General features: G+C 48.4%; 1 protein-coding gene across 1 annotated transcript in view; it reads left to right on the forward strand.

Annotated features, from left to right (window-relative positions):
• ZBTB7C (zinc finger and BTB domain containing 7C) overlaps positions 1–18,803 on the forward strand; it is a 117,384-nt gene that overhangs the window by 24,581 nt on the left and 74,000 nt on the right. The window contains 1 exon segment of the mRNA XM_032676720.1: positions 17,549–17,603. Coding sequence (XP_032532611.1) covers positions 17,549–17,603 — 55 coding nt within the window.

Here is an 18,803-nt window from a genome sequence, read left to right on the forward strand (position 1 = left end):
AATTTGATGTTCTGGGTTATGCAGACCATCTGAAATGACATTTCTAGTTGTTTATCCCATGAATCTTTGTTGGTTTTTTTTTCCTACTGAAGGTTGTCACTCTAGATTAGTATCTTGACACTACAATAATACCACTGATCCCTCAGAAATAAAAGAGTATATCTGCTTTGTTTCCAGAGGAGGAGTCAGAATGGTTTGGGTTGAAAGGGAATTTAAAGGCCATCTAGTCCAACTCCCCTACCATAGGCAGGGAGACACCTTCCACTGGACCAGGTTACTCCAAACCCCATCCAACCTGACCTGAATGTTTCCAGGGATAGGGCATCCACCATGTTTCTGGGAAACCAGAACTGCTGGTTCACCATTCTGGTAATGGTCCCCAGCTCTTCTGCTTGGAAAGCTCTCCTGAAGTTAACTCGCAGAAAGCTGTAAAAGCAAAGAAACAAGCACAACAAAAAGTTTTCACTCCCATCAGGAGCAATCGAAGGCTTGCAATAGCAATATTCATTGGCAAGGATGCTTGTTCAGGTCAGACTTCTAAGAAGTGCTCAAAACCTACAGGTTCAGGAGCCTGCTTTTAAAAATAGATCCAGCATCTGTTTTCTGCAGAAAAATAAGTTGTGAAAATCTTACTTATCTTGGTTTACAGTAGCTGCATTCTCTCCTCCAAAGCTGACATCACTGTTGTGCCTTTGAGAAACTTTCAGTCTTTGCTCCAAGGATAGGTGGAAATCAAAGAACCTAGGACCAAACACTGTTCTGCTCCGCATCCCCATGGAGGTGCAGTGTCAGCCTCGTGCTTTCCCTGAGGTGCACAGGCAGGATTTGACCCAAGATTCATTTTTTCTATCCCAGCAAGACCCACTCAAACTCAGAGCATGAGCTCTAGAGGCGAGGATCTCAGGGGTGAGTTTTGAGAGGAGTAAGGAGGAAGCCAGCAGGATGCTGTGGAAGTTACTCTGCAGCACTAAGAGTGAAAGATTTCCTGTAGGGTTGGTTTCCTGAACATGTTGATATTCCATATGAAATTCTCTATGTCAATAAAAGTATCAGTCAACAGAGGGTTATAATTTTTAACCCCGTCTGCTAGGTTTCCCCCCCCAGTTAATAAAAACAAGCTTTGCACTGATTTCAGCAGAGGTTAAAGCCCAGCTCCCAAGATCAGGATGGCATGAGGGCAGATGGTGTGTCACTGGCTGCTCTCCCAGAGCATCCTCTCTCCGTGTGGGAACAGAGGGCTTTTCTCCATTCCTTGCAGCTCTGTATGGTGACATTTCAGGATCCAGGCCTGAGGACTTTGACTGGGTTGTTTCCTGTTTTGACAATCTCCATTTCAAATACTCCATACACAGCATTGTGCAGGGAATTAAAACAAACCACAACCTGTATCCTTCTCTTGAATATTGTGGTGGGGAGCTAAACTCAGATTTCCAATGGGGAGGGAGAAGACGTGGATGGTGAAACAGGCTCAGAAAGTGAAGGAGGGGAAAACGAAGAATGAGAAACAAGAAATGTGTTCACCCTCAGGGCTGCAGTATGATACTCCTCCCCATCCACTCAGTATTTGTAGGGATGGGGTGCTTCCTCGGTGCTGAAACTCATATGCTTTGTGTTTAAACTGCTGCTGTCAAAGCTTGGAGAGTAACTAAAACAAAAAGGTCTCAGGTCAAGTGGATGTTTTCCAATTGACCGGAGCGCAGTATAAATCCTGGGGAAGGAAATAACCCAACAAACATCCACCAGTCCTGTGTCTGCATCCCCTGTTTGAGTGCTGGCTGCTGGTGGCAGGTCCTACAGGGACGTGCAATCCCGTGGCAGAGCCAGGCAGGCTCAGCATCCTGAGTCATTCTTCAGGCAGCATCCCCTTTCACAGTATATATTTTTTTGCGTGAATTTAACGGTATCAGATCCAGGTTTGATCTAGGTCAGCGATTAGGAGGATCAAGGGGTTGCTTCAGGTGAGTGTGGTAGGAGAGAAAACGCCTACCTGTCGAGGACCTTGGGGTTGAAGCTCATCCTGAACCCCTGCAATGCATCTTCAGCTGAAGGCTGATATTTGCAAGCTCGGGGGATTTGGGCAGGTGGCACTCCTGGGGAGCGTCGAAGCAAACGTGTCTCTGCCACCACTTCGTGTCGTCCCTCGCACCATCCCCCACGAGGTTTTTGGTGTGGCCAAATGCTCTTCCACGTGTTGTAACCTGAAGATAGGGATTAGATAAAGGCAAACTGTTCTGGGAGCTTTGCCAAGCCAAAGGCACTGAATTATTGAGAGATCCGTGTCTCGATAACGGATTTATGCTCTATAACAACTTCTGAGAGAAAACATTTCGTTTGCAGGGGCAGATTGGGATAGTCCTAAGAAATGGAGCTCTCCTTTTTGAATTGTATTGCTTTTATTATTATTATTATTTTAATAATAATAATATTTCTGCAGTGAAGCCATATATGAGAATATTATTTGTGTAGGAACTGGAAATGAGTCTGAAAAGATCAGCGTATTTTTTAAAGGTACTTTACAAGTCACTTGGCATTGGAAAAGGTACAACTATCCATCAAAGCAAGGCTTGGGGATAAAATAATTAGAAATCACACAACCATAGCAAAGGAAGATTAGTGCTAAAATTAGAAGCCATAAAGTTGTTTTTAGATTAGGCTGGAATCTGGGCAGGCTGCTTTATTGTACTGTATTACATTAAAAAATGCAAGGTGAGAGGTGTGAATTGTCTGCATTTGGTTGTGTCGCAATGGAAACGCTGTTGTGAGTGTTAGGTGGGATGATCTGTGAGATGATTTTCAGGGAAATCCTTGGGGGATGGAAGTACAATCCCTTGTGAAAGACGAACAACTGCTAAAGGAGCTGTGTTTGGTGCTGAGCTCTTCTCCCGAAGGATACCCATAAGGTTGGTTTGTCCCTGGTTTTGTTTTGGGGTTCTAGTGGCCGGATACCCATACTGCATCCAGAAGAATGTGGTGGGATGGCTGGATGAGGAAGGGTCTGCACCTTGGTCACAGGTGTGAGCTGGGGCCAGATAGCAACATCAGATGGGCATAGCCCATGGAGCTTCATCACTTCACTTATCTGCTGGAACTGCTTGTTGGTGAACAGGAATGAATCCTCTATCAGAGGCAAACACAAAAATGATCAGTGGACAGGCTGGGAGAGCTGGGGCTGTTCAGCCTGGAGAAGACAAGACTCTGGGGAGACTTTAGAGCCCCTTCCAGTGCTTAAAGGGCCTCCAAGAGAGCTGGAGAGGGACTTTGGAGCAACAGTACACAGGAAAATGGTTTTGCACCAAGAGGGGAGATTCAGAAAGGGTAGAAGGAACAAATTGTTAGTGATGAGACATGGGCACAGGTTGCCCACAGAGGTGTATGTTCCATGTATAAAGGCCTTCAGGAAAAAGTTTCTTGACACTAGGAGGCCTTCTGATGTAGCTGGAAAGGCATAACATGAGCAAAAATTAGAGGACAAGGTCAGGCACATCCACGTGTTTTCACTGTGGAGGATGCCAAGCAGAGGTCCCTGTCACCCTCAGGAAGGTGACTTCTTCAGTGCTGGTGCCTTTAAATGGGGAGTGGGGGATTCCTGGGAGAGAAACCCGAACTTTGTGGGATGTGCTGCCTAAATGTGGACACGATGAGGTGGAGCCCTTCACCTGGTCCCGCCAGAGGTACCAAATGAGAGGGTCTCAGGTTCCCCACTGGCCAGGAGGCACCGGCGCCCCCGCGACCACCCGCAGCATCTTGTTGGCACACGCGTTTCCCGGTGCCTGCAGGGGGAAAGTGGAGTTGAGCAGACTGCCTGCTCCCCCCAGGATGCTCCCCGCTGTGCCTCCAGCTCAGTGAAAGCAGGACAACTCCTCGCCGACTCTTTGTAGCCCGAGAACAGAGCGTTGGAAAAGTCCGGCAGCCGGGAACTTTACTAATTCCAACTAATGACTCCAAAATACTGACTGAGGGGAACAATTGCACATCATCAAAAGGCACAGACAAAAGAAAAGCACTGTATTGTAATAGCAAACGGAGCTGAATTTGGTCTGATGGAGCACCTTTCATATTCCAAGCATTTCAAAGCCCTTTGCAGAGTAATGAGCTGCATGCTGACAGCAGGCCCCGTGGACCAGGCTTTATGTGCCCAACAATAGCTGGCACAGTTGCTGGCAGAGGACCTGCTCGTGGTGGGAGAGGGGATGGTGGCAGGGATGCTGGGGTTATCCTGTACTTTCCTGATTTTTTTTCAGTGCTGTTGGATCTCTAGCTGGCATTTGAACGGGCGCTGGAGGTGATAGGGCAAGACTTGTTGGTTTTTCAGTACTTAAAGGGGGCTTAGAAGAAAGATATAGACAGACTTTTTTAGTAGGGTCTGTAGTGATAGGACAAAGGGTGATGATTTTAAATTAAAAGCAGGGAGACCCAAAGTAGATATGATGAAGAAATTCTTTATGATAAGGGTGGTGAGGCACTGGCATGGAAAAGCTGTGGCTGCCCCATCCCTGGAAGTGTCCAAGGCCAGGTTGGATGGAGCTTGGAGCAACCTGGGATAGTGGAAAGTGTCCCTGTCCATGGCAGGGGCTTGAAACCAGATGATCTTTAGTCCCTTCCAACAGAAATCATTTTAGGATTCTGTTAAACAGGGGTGGACAGACATGCTCTGACACATATGAGAATCCCTTGGCACAGCTGAGAGTAGACCTCAGTCTTCCAGGTCACCATCTGGTCCTCTAATCTTGTGGTCCCCATGACAGTTTCATGAAGGCCCACGTACAACTTCAGCTCTTTAATTTTAGCTGAACCAGAATAGCATTGGTGCAGCTGTGGGAACAGATATCTTAGTCCTGCAACTATTTCTGTGGCAGGGAAGCTTCTCGTCCATTTGCGAGGAGAGGAAAAGGTTAATTTCATATTTTTTTTCCTTTTTTCTTTTCTTTTTTTTTTTTCCAAAGAGGAAATAAATGTACCTACCCCACCCTAAGGGGACAGCACAAATCTGTCAGCCCTTGGCGGGTGGGGGCAGGCAGCTGGACTGCATTAAGGAAGTCACTCTGGGGAGGGAAGGGGTTGGGGGCATGGGTGGGGGGCCTTGGCTGCCTGCCCAGAGCTGCGGGCAGAGAGGGGAATGCTGTACTGGGCCATATTTCAAGAGACCAGGCTCTAATGCTGTCTGCATAGCCATAGAAGCACAGAATGGTTTGGGTTGGAAGTGACCATCCAGTTCCACCATCCTGTCATGAGCAGGGACACCTTCCACCAGCCCAGGTTGCTCCAAACCCCATCCACCCTGGCTTTGGACACTTCCAGTGATCCAGGGGCAGCCACAGCTCTCTGGGTAACCTGTGCCAGGGCCTCCCCACTCTCACAGACAGGAGTTCCTTCCCAATATCCCATCTAGCCCTGCCTTCTGTCAGTATGAAGCCATTCCCCCTTGTCCCTCCATCCCTTGTCCCAAGTCCCTCTCCAGCTTTCCTGGAGCTCCTTTAGGCCCTTGAAAGGGGCTCTAAGGTCTCCTTGAAGAGACTTGTGATGAGTTGGTCTTACCCAGGGTTGGAATGAAAGATCTGTAGCAAAGCCTGGTTTGGAGTTAGAAGATGAGCTCAGGGGTGAGGAATGAGATCTCAGACGCTGTGCCCTGTGATCCAGGTCCTTCACTGCACCGGCTCCCTGATAATCAAGGTAACCAGACTCCAGCAGCCTCCTGGCTTTGCTGGAGGAGCACACTGGGTTGGTGTTGGGTTTGCTGCGTCACTCCCATTCCAGCATGTAAAGGAGGATGGGAAGCTGGCTAAGATGCTTTGGAAGCCTGGGTCCTCCTCGCTCCATCTGTGTTTCAGTGCTGCCTGGGCTCTAACTGGGCCGGGCTGATGCCATGGCAAGACTTCCTCTTGCAGGCAGCAGTCTTGCATGCTGTCATCCCTCAGCAGGAATTTGATGGTGTGCAGATGGGTCTGCTTCCTGTTTCCCTTCCCGTTTGAGCCTGGCCAGTGCTGCTTTCCAACCAGGAATATCTCAATGGGCCAGCTGAGCATCTGCTTTGGCAGATACAGGCTCTCCATGATGACCCAAACTCATGCAGGTTATTTTGGTTCCACTTTTGAACCAATGCTCAAAGGAATTTATAAAGAGCTAACAGTTTAGGTTTCTTTGGGAGCTGATTGCAATAAAAATACACAGAGCCTATTCAAATTTTTCTTGTTTGGCTTTTATATCAGCAGTGGCTGGTGTGAATAACCTATACTCAACTTCTGAGCATGATAGGAGGCAAGTCACCTCTGGAGGCTCAGGGGAGACTGTGCTCAGAGGAGGTGAAGGTGGAGCTGATGTTGGCCCTGGTGTTGTGTTTGGGGTGGATTTACATCATTACACTTAGCCACATGCATGCTTTGCCTGAGGTTCTTGTTTCAGTTGAATGTTATGGTAGGGACAGGAGGGAAGACAACAGGAAGGCAAGTATTGGATCTATAATCCCAAGCCAGCACTGTTTGGTCTAGGAGAGGATCAATGGAGTCTCAATGGTGTTTTCCAGAGGAGGGGCAGACCCCCTGAGCCTGGGAATCCCTGTGGGGCTGTGGAAAAATGCTCTCACTGCCCTCTCCAGCACAGCTCCACGGCAAGGGGCTCATCTGGGTTTTGCCAATTAGGTTTCCTTGCGTCCTGTCTGGGATTCACCATGTGTCTGAGCTTTTAACATCACTTCATTCTCCCTCCCTGCATCCCATGCCCCTGTCCCAGATGTATTTGTTTAAGTGGCTTTAATTAACTTACATTTTTCTGTACATGACAGCTCCTTGAGACTTTGGTAACTGTTTTCTGTCCTTCCATGGTTGTCACTGACATGTAGCACTTTCCCTGCAGACCAGCCTTCAAGCCCACCTTGTTTTTTTCCCTGCTCTGAGGGATTATTTTAACATACTCAAGGAAATGGTTTCCATGTGAGCATTGTTGCACACACTCAATTGATTATTAGGTGTGATTTTCCTGATCCCTGCTGGTATCCACAGGGATTTTGAGTGAGGAAGCCAGAGGGGCGTAGGATGATGGTTTAGGTCAGATAGATTTATCTTCATGAGTGACAAGACTGATAACTCTGGAGTGGCCTGGCTACAGGTGTTATCATTTGGGTGTCTCCTCAAGAGTGAAGGTTAATGTCTTGCCACTACTGATCCATCACGTTGTTATCTGCAGGATTTATAGGTCTTCTTGTGCCTTTCCAGCAGCAGTGGGTTCACTTTTCCAGAGTTGAGAGCTATGTACCTGCCCCCTGGTTGCAGCAGCCACAACCATCACATCAGCAAGGCCTTGCTCTCATGGATTTGTTTGCTTTTAAACTCTAAGTTAGGGATAATTTCTGCTTGTTATTGTATAGTTTCGTGCTTTCCCAGTGGTGAAATGTGGGATGGATGGGTGGACAAGCCCAGTGGTTGAGTCGTCTCCCGAGGGAAAGCATCATAGAATGGTTTGGGTTGGAAGGGAACTCTAAGCTCACCTCATTCCATCCCGCTGCCATGGGCAGGGACACCTTCCAGCAGACCAGATTGCTCAAAAGCATCAAGCAGATGAAGGCAAGACAAGCCTTGATTCTGTCTTCCTGAGGATCACCCAAGAAATGTGATCAGGAGGATGGAAGGGAGCAAGGAGGGACTCAGATCTTAAAGTAAAATCTCTTGCGGGGCGGCGGGGGGGAAGAAAGAGCAATAAATCCAGCAAATTAAAATGAAAAGGCAGCTAACATGAGCAACAACTGTACAGCATCAGATAAAAACCACATCCTGAATTCCAGTGGGATAGGAAATATGAAGCAAAAATCAGTCAGGTGCTCCTAGATAGTGATAAGGAAAGCAATTCCCATTTACCGGTAGAAATAAAATAAGAGGTCCTGATAAACCCTCCATGACTAGACTGGATTAGGGCTCTAGCTGTGAAAATTCATTACAGGCATGCAAAAGAATGCGTATCTCAGCGAGCTAAACTGACTACAAACACCATTTATCTGGGGAAGAGACGATTCTCTCAGAATAAACAGATTTCTTTCAAAGGGAAGGGAGCGGGTGATCTGACAGAAATCTATATTCCTGCCTTGTCATTTATTATACAAATAAGTCTCACACCTTTCTAAGCCATGAAGGATGAGCCTGCATTGGAGTTTTGTGCTGGAAGGATGATCTTAAGCTCTTCCAGGGACTCCAGGCTGGGGTTCCTTGCACACAGTGCCGGGAGCTGCTGATTTCAGGAAGGGTTCTGATGGTGAGAAGTACTGGTCCTCGTCAACAATGGTCATGCATCTTGGCCATATGTTTTCAGAATTCCCATAAACAAAAAATAACACATTATTTTCTACTATTTATGGTGTTTGACTTTTAATTGTTTTATTATATTTATTTTTGTTTTACTTTGTTTTATTCTGTTTTATTCTATTCTACTGTGTTCATAGAGTCACAGAATCACAGAATAGTTTGGGTTGGGAGAGACCTTAAAGATCTTCTAATTCCAGACCCTCTGCCGTGGGCAGGGACACTTTCCACTATCCCAGGTTACTTCAAGCCCCATCCAACCTGACCTTGGGCACTTCCAGGGATGGGGCAGCCACAGCTTCTATGGGCAATACATTCTCTTGTATTTTATTTTATTTTATTTTATTTATTTTATTTTATTTTATTTTATTTTATTTTATTTTATTTTATTTTCCCATTCTGTGTGTCTGGGCCATGTGCAGAAGGGAGCCCATGGCATTTTCTCCTCTCTCCTTGTCTTCAGTTCTCTTGTTTTTGGCATCAACACCCATCAAAACTGCATCACTCTGCTGAGTAGGGCTCAGTGGAGCAGGACACGTTTGAGCTTCAGTTTGTGGCTGACGCTGAGGTGGTTCTAGGTGGCTGCAGATGCACTTAGCATGATGTGCAGGGACCAAAACGTGACCTAACACCTTTTGTTCTAGCAATTACATCTCTCAGGATGCTAATTTTAGAAATAGAATCGAGCTGGTAGAAACCACGAGTAGTGGATGAAACCCTGATGTTCCCTTTGGTGGAGAGAGGGCTGAGCCAGTGTTAAAAGGGTGAAAAACAAAACAGCACAAAAGAAAACAAAACAGAAAAAGATCTCTAGAAGACTTTTCCTGACAAGAAGGTTGTGTTTTGGAAAGACTCCTGATGAATTATTTCCATGTGAACAAAGCTCCAAAGATGGAATCCTGACCCACAAACTCACCAAGCTCCCATCTCTGATATGGACTCTGAGTGTGATTCAAGACAAGTTTGTCTTCTCTCTAATGCAACATGAAAGCCAGGGGGATGCTTGGAGGGTAGAGGGATCCAGGTGGGACATTGTGTGTCTTCATAAGCTGGTTGCAGGACACACACAGAGAACTGTGTTGTAGCAAAACACACGCAAAGGACTTTCCTAAATTCTTGATCCCAAATTTTCTAGGACCCTTCTCCTCACAACCAATCAAGGTATTTGTGCTGATCTCTGTCTCTGGTGATCTTAGGAGACCACAGCAAAAGGTGGCTTGTGATGGGAGGAAAGGGACAGGGACAGGTCCTTGGGTCAGCAGGAGGGACTGACCACTGGGCATCTTCTGTGGGTGAGGGGTGGTGTTGGCCATGGCACGAATCCCTCTTACTTCTTCGGGGGCATTTTGCACTTGTGTTTTTTGCCTCAGCATTTCTGTGGTGCTGGGCTGGCCATGTCTTGCAGCGCTCTGGAGAGATTCTGCTAATGGGATCTGACCTGATGGCTTTGCATGTTTTAAGTAAATTAAACACAGCTGCTAGGAAAATCCAGTAACCTTAACAGCACCACGGCTCCGTTGTCTGCATTGTAATTACAGCAGCAACCGCCGGGAAGTTCTACTTTCTGGTTTATTTTTAAATAACTTCTGAGCCACCCTTTGATCAACTACTTCATCCCCAAGTCCTGCCTGTACTCTTCCAAGGTTTAACCCTTGCTGCTTCTTCAAGCATCCATCTCATCGCAGTTTCAGTCAGTCACAATGGCAAGCGGCTGATTGCAAAAAATGACTTTCCTCCCCGAATATATCCTGTAATTTTGAGCTGGGGGTAGATCTGGGTAGAGTGTTAAGCCAGAGCTTGCAGGGTGAGTGCAGACTGCAGGCATTGAGGGGTGTTTTATGGCTCCCAGGGAAGTGCATCTTGAAATATGCATATTTTTATTCTGCTTTAACCAAAACCCTTTGTACCCATTCAGAGAAATGGGCTTTCTGTCACAGTGACAACACTTCAATGAGAAGTGAAAGGACTTAGATTTATGTAGGAAGCAAATTTAGGAGCCTAATTAGTTTTCCCTTGTCAATCCATGAGTGGAACACATGCCTGCAAGAGCAAGTGGTCAGCTCATGGCACGGGCGTAGCTGCATTCTCCTTCCCTTCATTAAAAGCTCACACCATCTCCGCTGTGAGAGCTGCATGGCTCCAAATTTCTGGTGGAAACCCAGGATTGGGGAAATGACTTGGGGTTTTGGGTTAGTATGCAAAAGGGCTTAAAAACCAGCTGCATTTTAAGCATGTCCCAGTGCAAGGAGGTTGGCTCAGCATCACAGGGTGCTGCTCTCACCTCGGGGGCAGCTCGTTTGGGGCACCAGAGCTGCTGCATCCAAGGTTGTGTTGTATTTGATTGCAGATTCATAGAATGGTTTGGGCTGAAAGGGACCTTGAAGGCCATGTAGTTCAACCTCCCTGCCATGGGCAGGGGCACCTTCTATGAGAGCAGGTTGCTTCAAGCCCCGTCCAACCTGGCCTTAAAGACTTCCAGGGATGCCCAGCCTGTCTGGACAACCTGTGCCAGTGCTTTACCACCACCATTATATAAATCATGGTTCTGGCTACCCTTCATCCTTTTGGATGAGCTGACTCACAGAGACCTGAGGGTTCTTCCAAGAGGGGCGTTTCCCAGCTTGTTTTCCAACCTGACTTCTTTTCTTTTGAACTGGGCTGACCAGCACAGGCAGATCTCAGCTGTGGTGCCCTGGTCTGCTCTCCCATCTGCTGTCAGCAGCACGTTGTTGTGCATTTGATTTGGGTGAAAAAACACTGGGTGAACGTGATTGAGGTTGTAAAGTTTATGAGATTCTGCATTTTATGGTAAATTTTAATTTGACACTGCAATCAGGAGCATTAGAGTTTGTAAAGGAAAGTCGGTGTGATGTGTTGCAGAACACAAGGTGGTAATTTCCTCTCTTATATTGATGCTATCAACAGCAGAGAATGAAGCAGCTGCTTCTTGGAGGATTGGATTTCTAATGCATTCATTTAATGTAATTTATAGAACATTATTTATTATGTGGGGGCTTCCCCCCTTTACTTTCCTTCTCCACTGCTAGAAGAGTGCAGCACTGTTTTACCTTCCACTTCTCACCTGTAGATTCCAAGGCCTTTCCAACCACAGCCGACATTGTTGTTTCCATTATCACTCAGGAAGGGCAAAACTGAGCACTGGAGATTGGAAAGGATGTCAGCCCAAAGATGTAGCCAGGCCACTCCTCCTCCTGAGCATGATCCACAACACTCAGTTCTTCCCAGGCTGGGAGGGGTGATCTGTCTCAGGGCATTTTTTGATGGAAGACACAGTCCCTGGCAGCAAAAAAACATCATCGCAATCATCCAAAACACTCTCCTAGGCAATGAAATGTCCACGTGTGTCAAGGTGTGATAGAAATGCCTTTTCAAAGTACATCTGCCAGGTGGGATTTTCTGCAGGGGTGTGGGTGACTTGGTTCCTGTGATTCCAGTGGGTTATCTCCAGGGCACTACCCTGCTGGAGGCTTTCAGTTAAGCTCTGGCTGTCAGGTTGTTCTGTTAACTGGCAGAGATGGGATTTTCAGATGCGTGGAGTGTTTTCTGGTGAGGTGGGATTCATCTGTCCACATTTGGGTATGTGGATGGTACCACCTCTTTCCTTGCTGCCTGGGCTGCCCTCACCATTCATGGTGAGCAGTAAGGACAATTTCAGTGGTGTGGTGTCCCTTCTCCTGAGGTAGATATATAACTGAGATCAGGTGGATCTTGCTAGGGCTTCTCTCTTTTGTTGACGGACTTTAGATAACTAGCCCAGCCTAGCTAACTGGCATTTTTCTCAGGTGTGTGAGGGGTATGTGACCCTGGGTGTCTCTTTCCCACAACGCATTTCAATAATGGCTGGAAGGAGAATTATCCCCAGAAAGTGGTGTATCTTGGGGTTTTCCACACCTGGTGCAGTGTGCTCTGGTGTTCCACCATGGACAGGCTCTGTGGTTGCACTACCTCCAGAAGGGATTGGGCCACCCTGCTCTGCCCACTGACTGGTGAGTGTCACTAAAGGAAGCTGTAGCTTAGTTTTTTAGGTGGCAAAGGGGCCAGTCTGTCATTTCACTGCTGTCAGAACACTTCAGGTGCTCAGGCTGGGTTGGGAAGGCAGCACCTCATTGTTCTGTCCTGGTTTTCACTGAAGACAGGGTTCACCCTCATTTTTGCCTGACAGCATCACAGTGTTTGTCTGTAGCTCCAGATTTTGCTTGCTATTATTAACGCTGCTAGAAAATAACTCTGGCACCTTCTTGATCTACTTTTGTGTCTGGTGAGGTGAAAGACTTTTGAGAGCATATGAAGGAAATGATAAGAATCCTCTGGGAGGAGTTTGGGGTTACCTAGGCGTGAGGGGAGATATGAGATGAGCTCTTCCCTGGGTTTAGGCTTGTTTGTTTAAGCTGAATCACAGCAAAGGGGGTTTTTATGGTGTTAGGTTTTCAGATATGCCAAGAAGATGTAAAAACAACTGGCTGAAAAAGTCCTGGGCATTTTAAAGTAATATTTGTTGGGGATTTATTAAAGATACTGTAACACAGCCTATGGCAGCATCTGCTTCCCAGATTAACAGAGGGTTTGCAAACAGCACTTTGGAAGCAACCTCCAAGATTATTGGAAAACTGGAGAGCAGACTTGGTGAATGATTCATGACATGGGTTTGCATATCAGTTGTTCCTTTTCCTTTCTTTGTCAAATTTATTTATTTCAGTGCTATTATGCGGGAGGCACACAAACACTGGAACCATCCTGGGAGTGTTGATGTGCCAAGATTGTGCTGCTCATCACAGCAGGGGCCTGAGACTGCAGAGCTGGAGGGCATCCTCATCCAATGCAAATGGGTTTTATTTTGGAACTGTTGAAACTTGGACCAGGAGCTGGAGGTGGGCTGCAGTGGGAGATAAAAATATTAACTCGGTGCTAATCTCCTGTTCAAGTCGGTGGATGTTTGATCAGTGGAGTCTGGAGGGTGTTTCACACCCCAAAATAGATACTGATGTTTGAGTAACTAAATGGCTCACCAAACACCCCAGATCATGCTGATTGCATCCCCATGGACTGCAGTAAGAGCTGGGACAGCCACCACACGTGTAGGTCACGATTCATCTGCTGAACATAGGTGTCTGTTTTTACCTTAAGACACATTGCTTAGTCTCCATCTGTGAATCAAGAGGTCCAGGATCATATCTGGAAGTGCCACACATGGGTCTTGGATAGCTTGGGGAATCCAACATGCCAGCTAAATCCAGGATTTGCGCGTGGGCACCCCAGCTGAGATGCCTTAATCTGGAGCTGAATCCTACCCAGCATGGCAGGGTCTGGTACAGGTTCATCAGGCTGTCCCTGAGGAATCACCCCTTGGCACTGACCCAGGGAAGGGCATACCCATGGTCCATCCTGCTGGCTGTCAGTCCAGGGCTACCCTGTGCTTCAGGTGAGCTAAATTCCAGCTGCTGGTTGGTCAGGGCTAGAGCACGGATGGAATCCTTGGGAGTCCACTGGGAGTGTGTGAGTGCTTGTTCTGTTGAGGGCAGGGGTGTTCCCAGTTTGGACACCTTGGAGAGAGTTCTGGGTTTCCTCAGCATGGGAAAGACGTGGAGCTGCTGGAGCGAGTCCAGAGGAGCACATGGAGATGCTCCAAGGGCTGGAGCCCCTCTGCTCTGGAGCCACGCTGGGAGAGATGAGGGTGTTCAGGGGGAGAAGAAAAGGCTCCAGGGAGACCTGAGAGCCCCTTCCAGTGCCTAAAGGGGGCAAACTTTTTAGTAGAATCTGTTGCAATAGGACAAGGGGTGATGGTTTTAAATTCATCAATTAGATTACCTGTTAGGAAGAAGTTTTTTGCAGTGAGTGTGGTACATTGGCACAGGTTTCTCAGAGAAGCCCCAGCCCTGGAAATGTTCAAAGTCAGGCTGGCCAGGGTTCTGAGCAACCTGATCTAGTCAAAGATGTCCCTGCTGATGGCAGGGGAGTTGGACTGGATGGTCTTTAAAGGTCCCTTCCGACCCAAACTCTTCTGTGATTCTGTGATAAAGTCTGTTTCTTCATGTGGAGTTGATCTCAAGAGCAGGACCAGCATGGCCTGTCACCAGTTTGTTTGGGAACTGTCCTTTCCAGCTCTGCAGCCCACCCCAGCTGGGGGATGGAGGGGTCAGTGTTCTAAAGACAGGCAGAAGCTCCACTTCCAGAGGCACGTGGTGAGAGGAATAGACCCGAGTGAGCTGATGTGGCATGTTAGTGATGTACTCAAGGAGGGTAATTAGACTTCAATGTCATATCCAGGAGGGTGTGTTTGATTCATCTGCAAACCACCCCAAGAAGCTAAAAGGGGCCTTGTGGCTGAGGGGGAAGCCACAGGAAAGCCTGTGATCTACAGCTTTTCATTGCACGTGTGTTCTGGGAACGGGAGAATGAAGCCTGGGCTGCTCTCAGCAATATCCATCCTAATTTGGAAACTGCTGCAAGGGCACCAGGGCATCCTCCTTGGGTCCCTGTTCGCTGGCTCAGAGGGTGGACCATGACTGTGGTTGTTCACAGCCTCTGTTCTTCATGGCCGTGGGTTAATGAAACTGTGATTGAGGTGCAGCCTTTTCTTAGCCCAGAAACTCCCATTTATTGCCCCGTGAGGATTCTCCTGAACCTCAAACAGTGATTTATTTTCTTTTAGGTGAAATCATAGAATCACAGAATCATTTAGGTTGGAAAACATCTTTAAGATCATCAAGCCCAACTGTTCCCCCAGCATGACCAGGGCCACCACTAACCTGTATCCTCAGGTGGCACATCTACATGACTTTTAAATATCTCCAGGGATAGTGGCTCTACCACTGCCCCAGACAGCCTGTGTAGGGCTTGGCAACCCTTTCTGTGACGAGATTTCTCCTCATATCCAATCTAAACTTGTCCTGGTGCAACTTGAGGCTGTTTTCTCTCTTTCTGTCGCTTGTGAGAAGACACCATCCCTCACCTGTCTACAACAAGGTGTTGCTTTGCAAGCTGTTGTGTCCCTGAGTCACCCTTGCCGTGGGGAGCAGCTGCAGTGAAGGACCTGTAGAGAGAAGGAGAATTTAGCTAGAAGTTAAAGCTGAAGCCCAGCACTGCTCCTGGGAAACAGAATGCCAACCCCTGCCCTGATGCTGGGAGGGGGTTGTGCATCAGCCTTAGCAAAGCTGATGAGCTCTGGAGGGAAGCCAGGGCATTGCAGGAATTTTGCAGCATTCTCCAGGAATTTTGTCCTAAACAAAGACAACGGTACTGACCCACATGGACATGCTGACAGTGGCCTGCACTAAGCTCTTTGCCCCCTTGCTGATCACTTGTGGCTGCTGAGTGGCAAACGAGCCATTAGTCCTCAGCAGTGGCAGTTCCTTGTCATCTAATGATCTGAACAGGGCTGGGGCTAAGGAAGGAGGTCGTGCTGGAGTGCACAAGGTCAGAGCAGCTGGATGCTCTTGAAAGCAGATGGACTCATTAGCTGGAGGGAAATCCCTTTCCTGGGGCTGATCCTGGCCCTGGTGCTGGCCTGCAGCCACTCTGTGCTGCACCTGCTCTCCACGCGTTGCCTACTGCCTAAATGTCCTCAGACTGGTGCTCGTAGGAGCATGAGAAGGAAAATTAGAGGCCACCACAAAGGTTACCCTTCGTGGTTTTCCTCCGTTCCTGGGGTGTGCATGCGCAGCAATTATTTTACCAGTTCAGTAGATTGGGTAGGGTGTTCAGAACCCCTCGGTTCCTCCATCCTGGGACAGTCACCCAGGTGTCAGCCCCGCTTGAAAAATGTTGTGGGCACCTTCCCATGAAAATCATGAGAGTGAGAATCTCATGAAGGCTGACTTAAGGTCAGTGGCTCCATCTGAAAGTAATGAGTGGATGGGAGAGGGATCCCAGTTGCTTCCCTGTGTCATGGGTAATGGGAAATAGGACTGGTGGACCCTGTCGTAGTAAACCCATTGCAAGGGCTGCTTGGAGAAGGAAGGAAATTGAGAGACTACACACGACTACCTGTTTCCTTGCTTTGCACACCACTAAGCTTTGGCACAGAGATCCCTTTTCCCTTGCAGCTTCCATGGGTTGATGGCAATCCCTTGGCCCTGGCCAAAACTCAGGTGCAAACCCAGGTTTTAAGGACAAGGTGTGAGCTGATGGTGCCATTTTAGGGAGAATACCCCAGATCATCACTTTGGCATGCAAATACTGCATCTCCACCTGACTGCTGAACCACACAAGCAGTTTCCAGCTGTGCACTCTCATAATATGTGCCATGGTGGTCTTCCTCTCTGCTCTTACCCAGGAGGAGACCCCCACAAACTGTACTAGGTGTACTCAGGACCCTGTTACTATGATGGCTGCCTGCTGGTGGGGGTCTCAGTCCTTGAGGTTGTGCTGAAATGGAGTCAGGTCCCCCAAAACACCCTCCTGCTGATCTCATTCATCAACCCTGAGCCCTGCCCACCTCCAGGCAAGCTGCCGGGCCACCTCATCCCTCAACAACCACCCTGTAGGTAACCTGTGTTATCAACCATCAGTGTGTTTTGTCATCTCTGGCACGTGCTGGTGACAGTTCCACTCACCTAACACCTCCTACGTGGAGGTGTCAGCCTCCTGTTTGGAAATGCCAGCCTGTTCAGAGACACTGTCTCCATCATTTGCAAGTGCAAGTGGTGGCCAGGAGCTTTCTCCAAAGTTTTTCCCAAGCTAGGAGGGATGGGAGACTTTTATGGGCAGAGCTGGGAGGACAGTGGTCATACACCTTTCCCCCCTGTGCCCCAGTACCTCTGGGATGTGGGTTTATTGCAGACACCCCTGCAGGTACCATCGTGGGTACCACTGAGGTACCACTGACAACTGAACTGTGGTTGCAGAAAGCCCCAGGAAGCTGATAATCCCACAGGGACCAAAGCATAGTGTTTAGCTGGGGGGTGGGATGGGCGAAGCAGCCAAAGCTGCCTGGATGTGATCCGTTTCCGGAGTGTTCATCTCCCAGCTGTCACAGGAGATGTGATACAGTGGGAGGATGGGGTGGGTTTGCACCTCCATGGCACGGTGTTGCTAGGTGATCTTGTGATACAGGGGAGGGTGATGAGCAGATGAACTGACCGTGGAAACACGTGTGGTAGCAGAGCAGGAGCAGGCCTGCCTTGGTGTTTCCTCATTGTGCCAGTAGAAGGTGTCTCCAGAGCTGGCCTTTCTTAACCAGACGCTCAGTCCTGGATCTGATGGTGGGTTTTGTTTTGTTTTTTCCTCTCTCCGTTGTTCCTCAGGAGATGGTCAGAGGAGCGAAGGGAGCGTCGCCTTGAAAGAAAACCAAGGGTCCTGGTGAGTACTCATGTGTGTGAGCTTTGTGGGGAGGGCTGGTGGCTCCTGGCAAGCAGGACACAAACTGGGGTTGTCTTGACATCTTTCTGGGCTCTTGGGTGTCTGATCCTGCCCTTCAGTTATTGATTTCCTGCGGCAGAGGAGGTGGTTTGTTGCGTTGATGGATCAGCACAAAGCATCTTTGCCGCCGCCACCACCGCGATTCTCTGCTGTCATCAGCGACCGAAACTCTAATTGCTCTTCCTGTAAATCCATAGAAGATGCTCTCATGAACGTGTGTGTGTGCTGAGTGCTGCAGTGCTGGAGGGAGCAGGCGGCACATAACGCTGGCAGCTGCGCGGGAGTGCGCCGAGCAACAATATTTGTTAATACTTGGAGTGCTTTTGGCTGTTGTTGTGCTTGGCCCCGGCGCAGACCCAGTCACGGGGCTGCGATTCTGGGGTGACATTTCAAGGTCCTCTCCAGACCTGTTTTCTGCAGCTGTCGCGCAGGAGGCTGTGAATTGGATGCCTTCCTGGAGGTCTTGAAGAGGAAGAAAGGAAAATCCTTTTTTTAATCATCTGAGCTGGTTCAGATGTGCCAGAGCCAGATCCCGAGTTGATGTTGCTGAACCGAGGGTATTTTGCACCGTGCCAGGTAGGAGGCTCATCTTCTCATGAGCAACTGCCTGGTTTGCAATGGCCAAACCCTCAGCAGAGCCATGCTGTGAGTCCCCCACAGGTTCCCATCTGTCAGGGGCTGAATCCCCACATCTCCCCTCCGGGCCCATGCTGCACACGTTTTATGGACACTGAGGAGCATCTCACTGCTGGGTTGTCACAGAATTGTAGCACCACGGTTTGGGTTGGAAGGGACCTTTAAAGCTTATCTAGTCCAAACCCCTTCCATGGGCAGGGACACTTTCCAGGTTGCTCCAAGTCCTGTGCAACCTGGCCTTCAACACTTCCAGGGATGGGGCAGCCACAGCTTCTCTGGGCAACCTGTGCCAGGGCCTCATCACTCTCTTCATAAAGAACTTCTTCCTTATATCTCTTGGGTCTGTGCTGTAGCCCGGACTGTGTGGACATGAAGGAGCAGTGCTGATGTTGGGTGTATCACAGGGAGATCCAGATTTTAAGACACACCTCAGCTCCTATAGTGTAAGCATGAGTTTAGAAGGGAGACGGTGACACAATATGGTTTCAGGAAGCAATCTTCAGA

The sequence above is a fragment of the Chiroxiphia lanceolata genome, chromosome Z (genome assembly GCF_009829145.1).
Source record: "Chiroxiphia lanceolata isolate bChiLan1 chromosome Z, bChiLan1.pri, whole genome shotgun sequence".
NCBI classification, from domain to species: domain Eukaryota; kingdom Metazoa; phylum Chordata; class Aves; order Passeriformes; family Pipridae; genus Chiroxiphia; species Chiroxiphia lanceolata.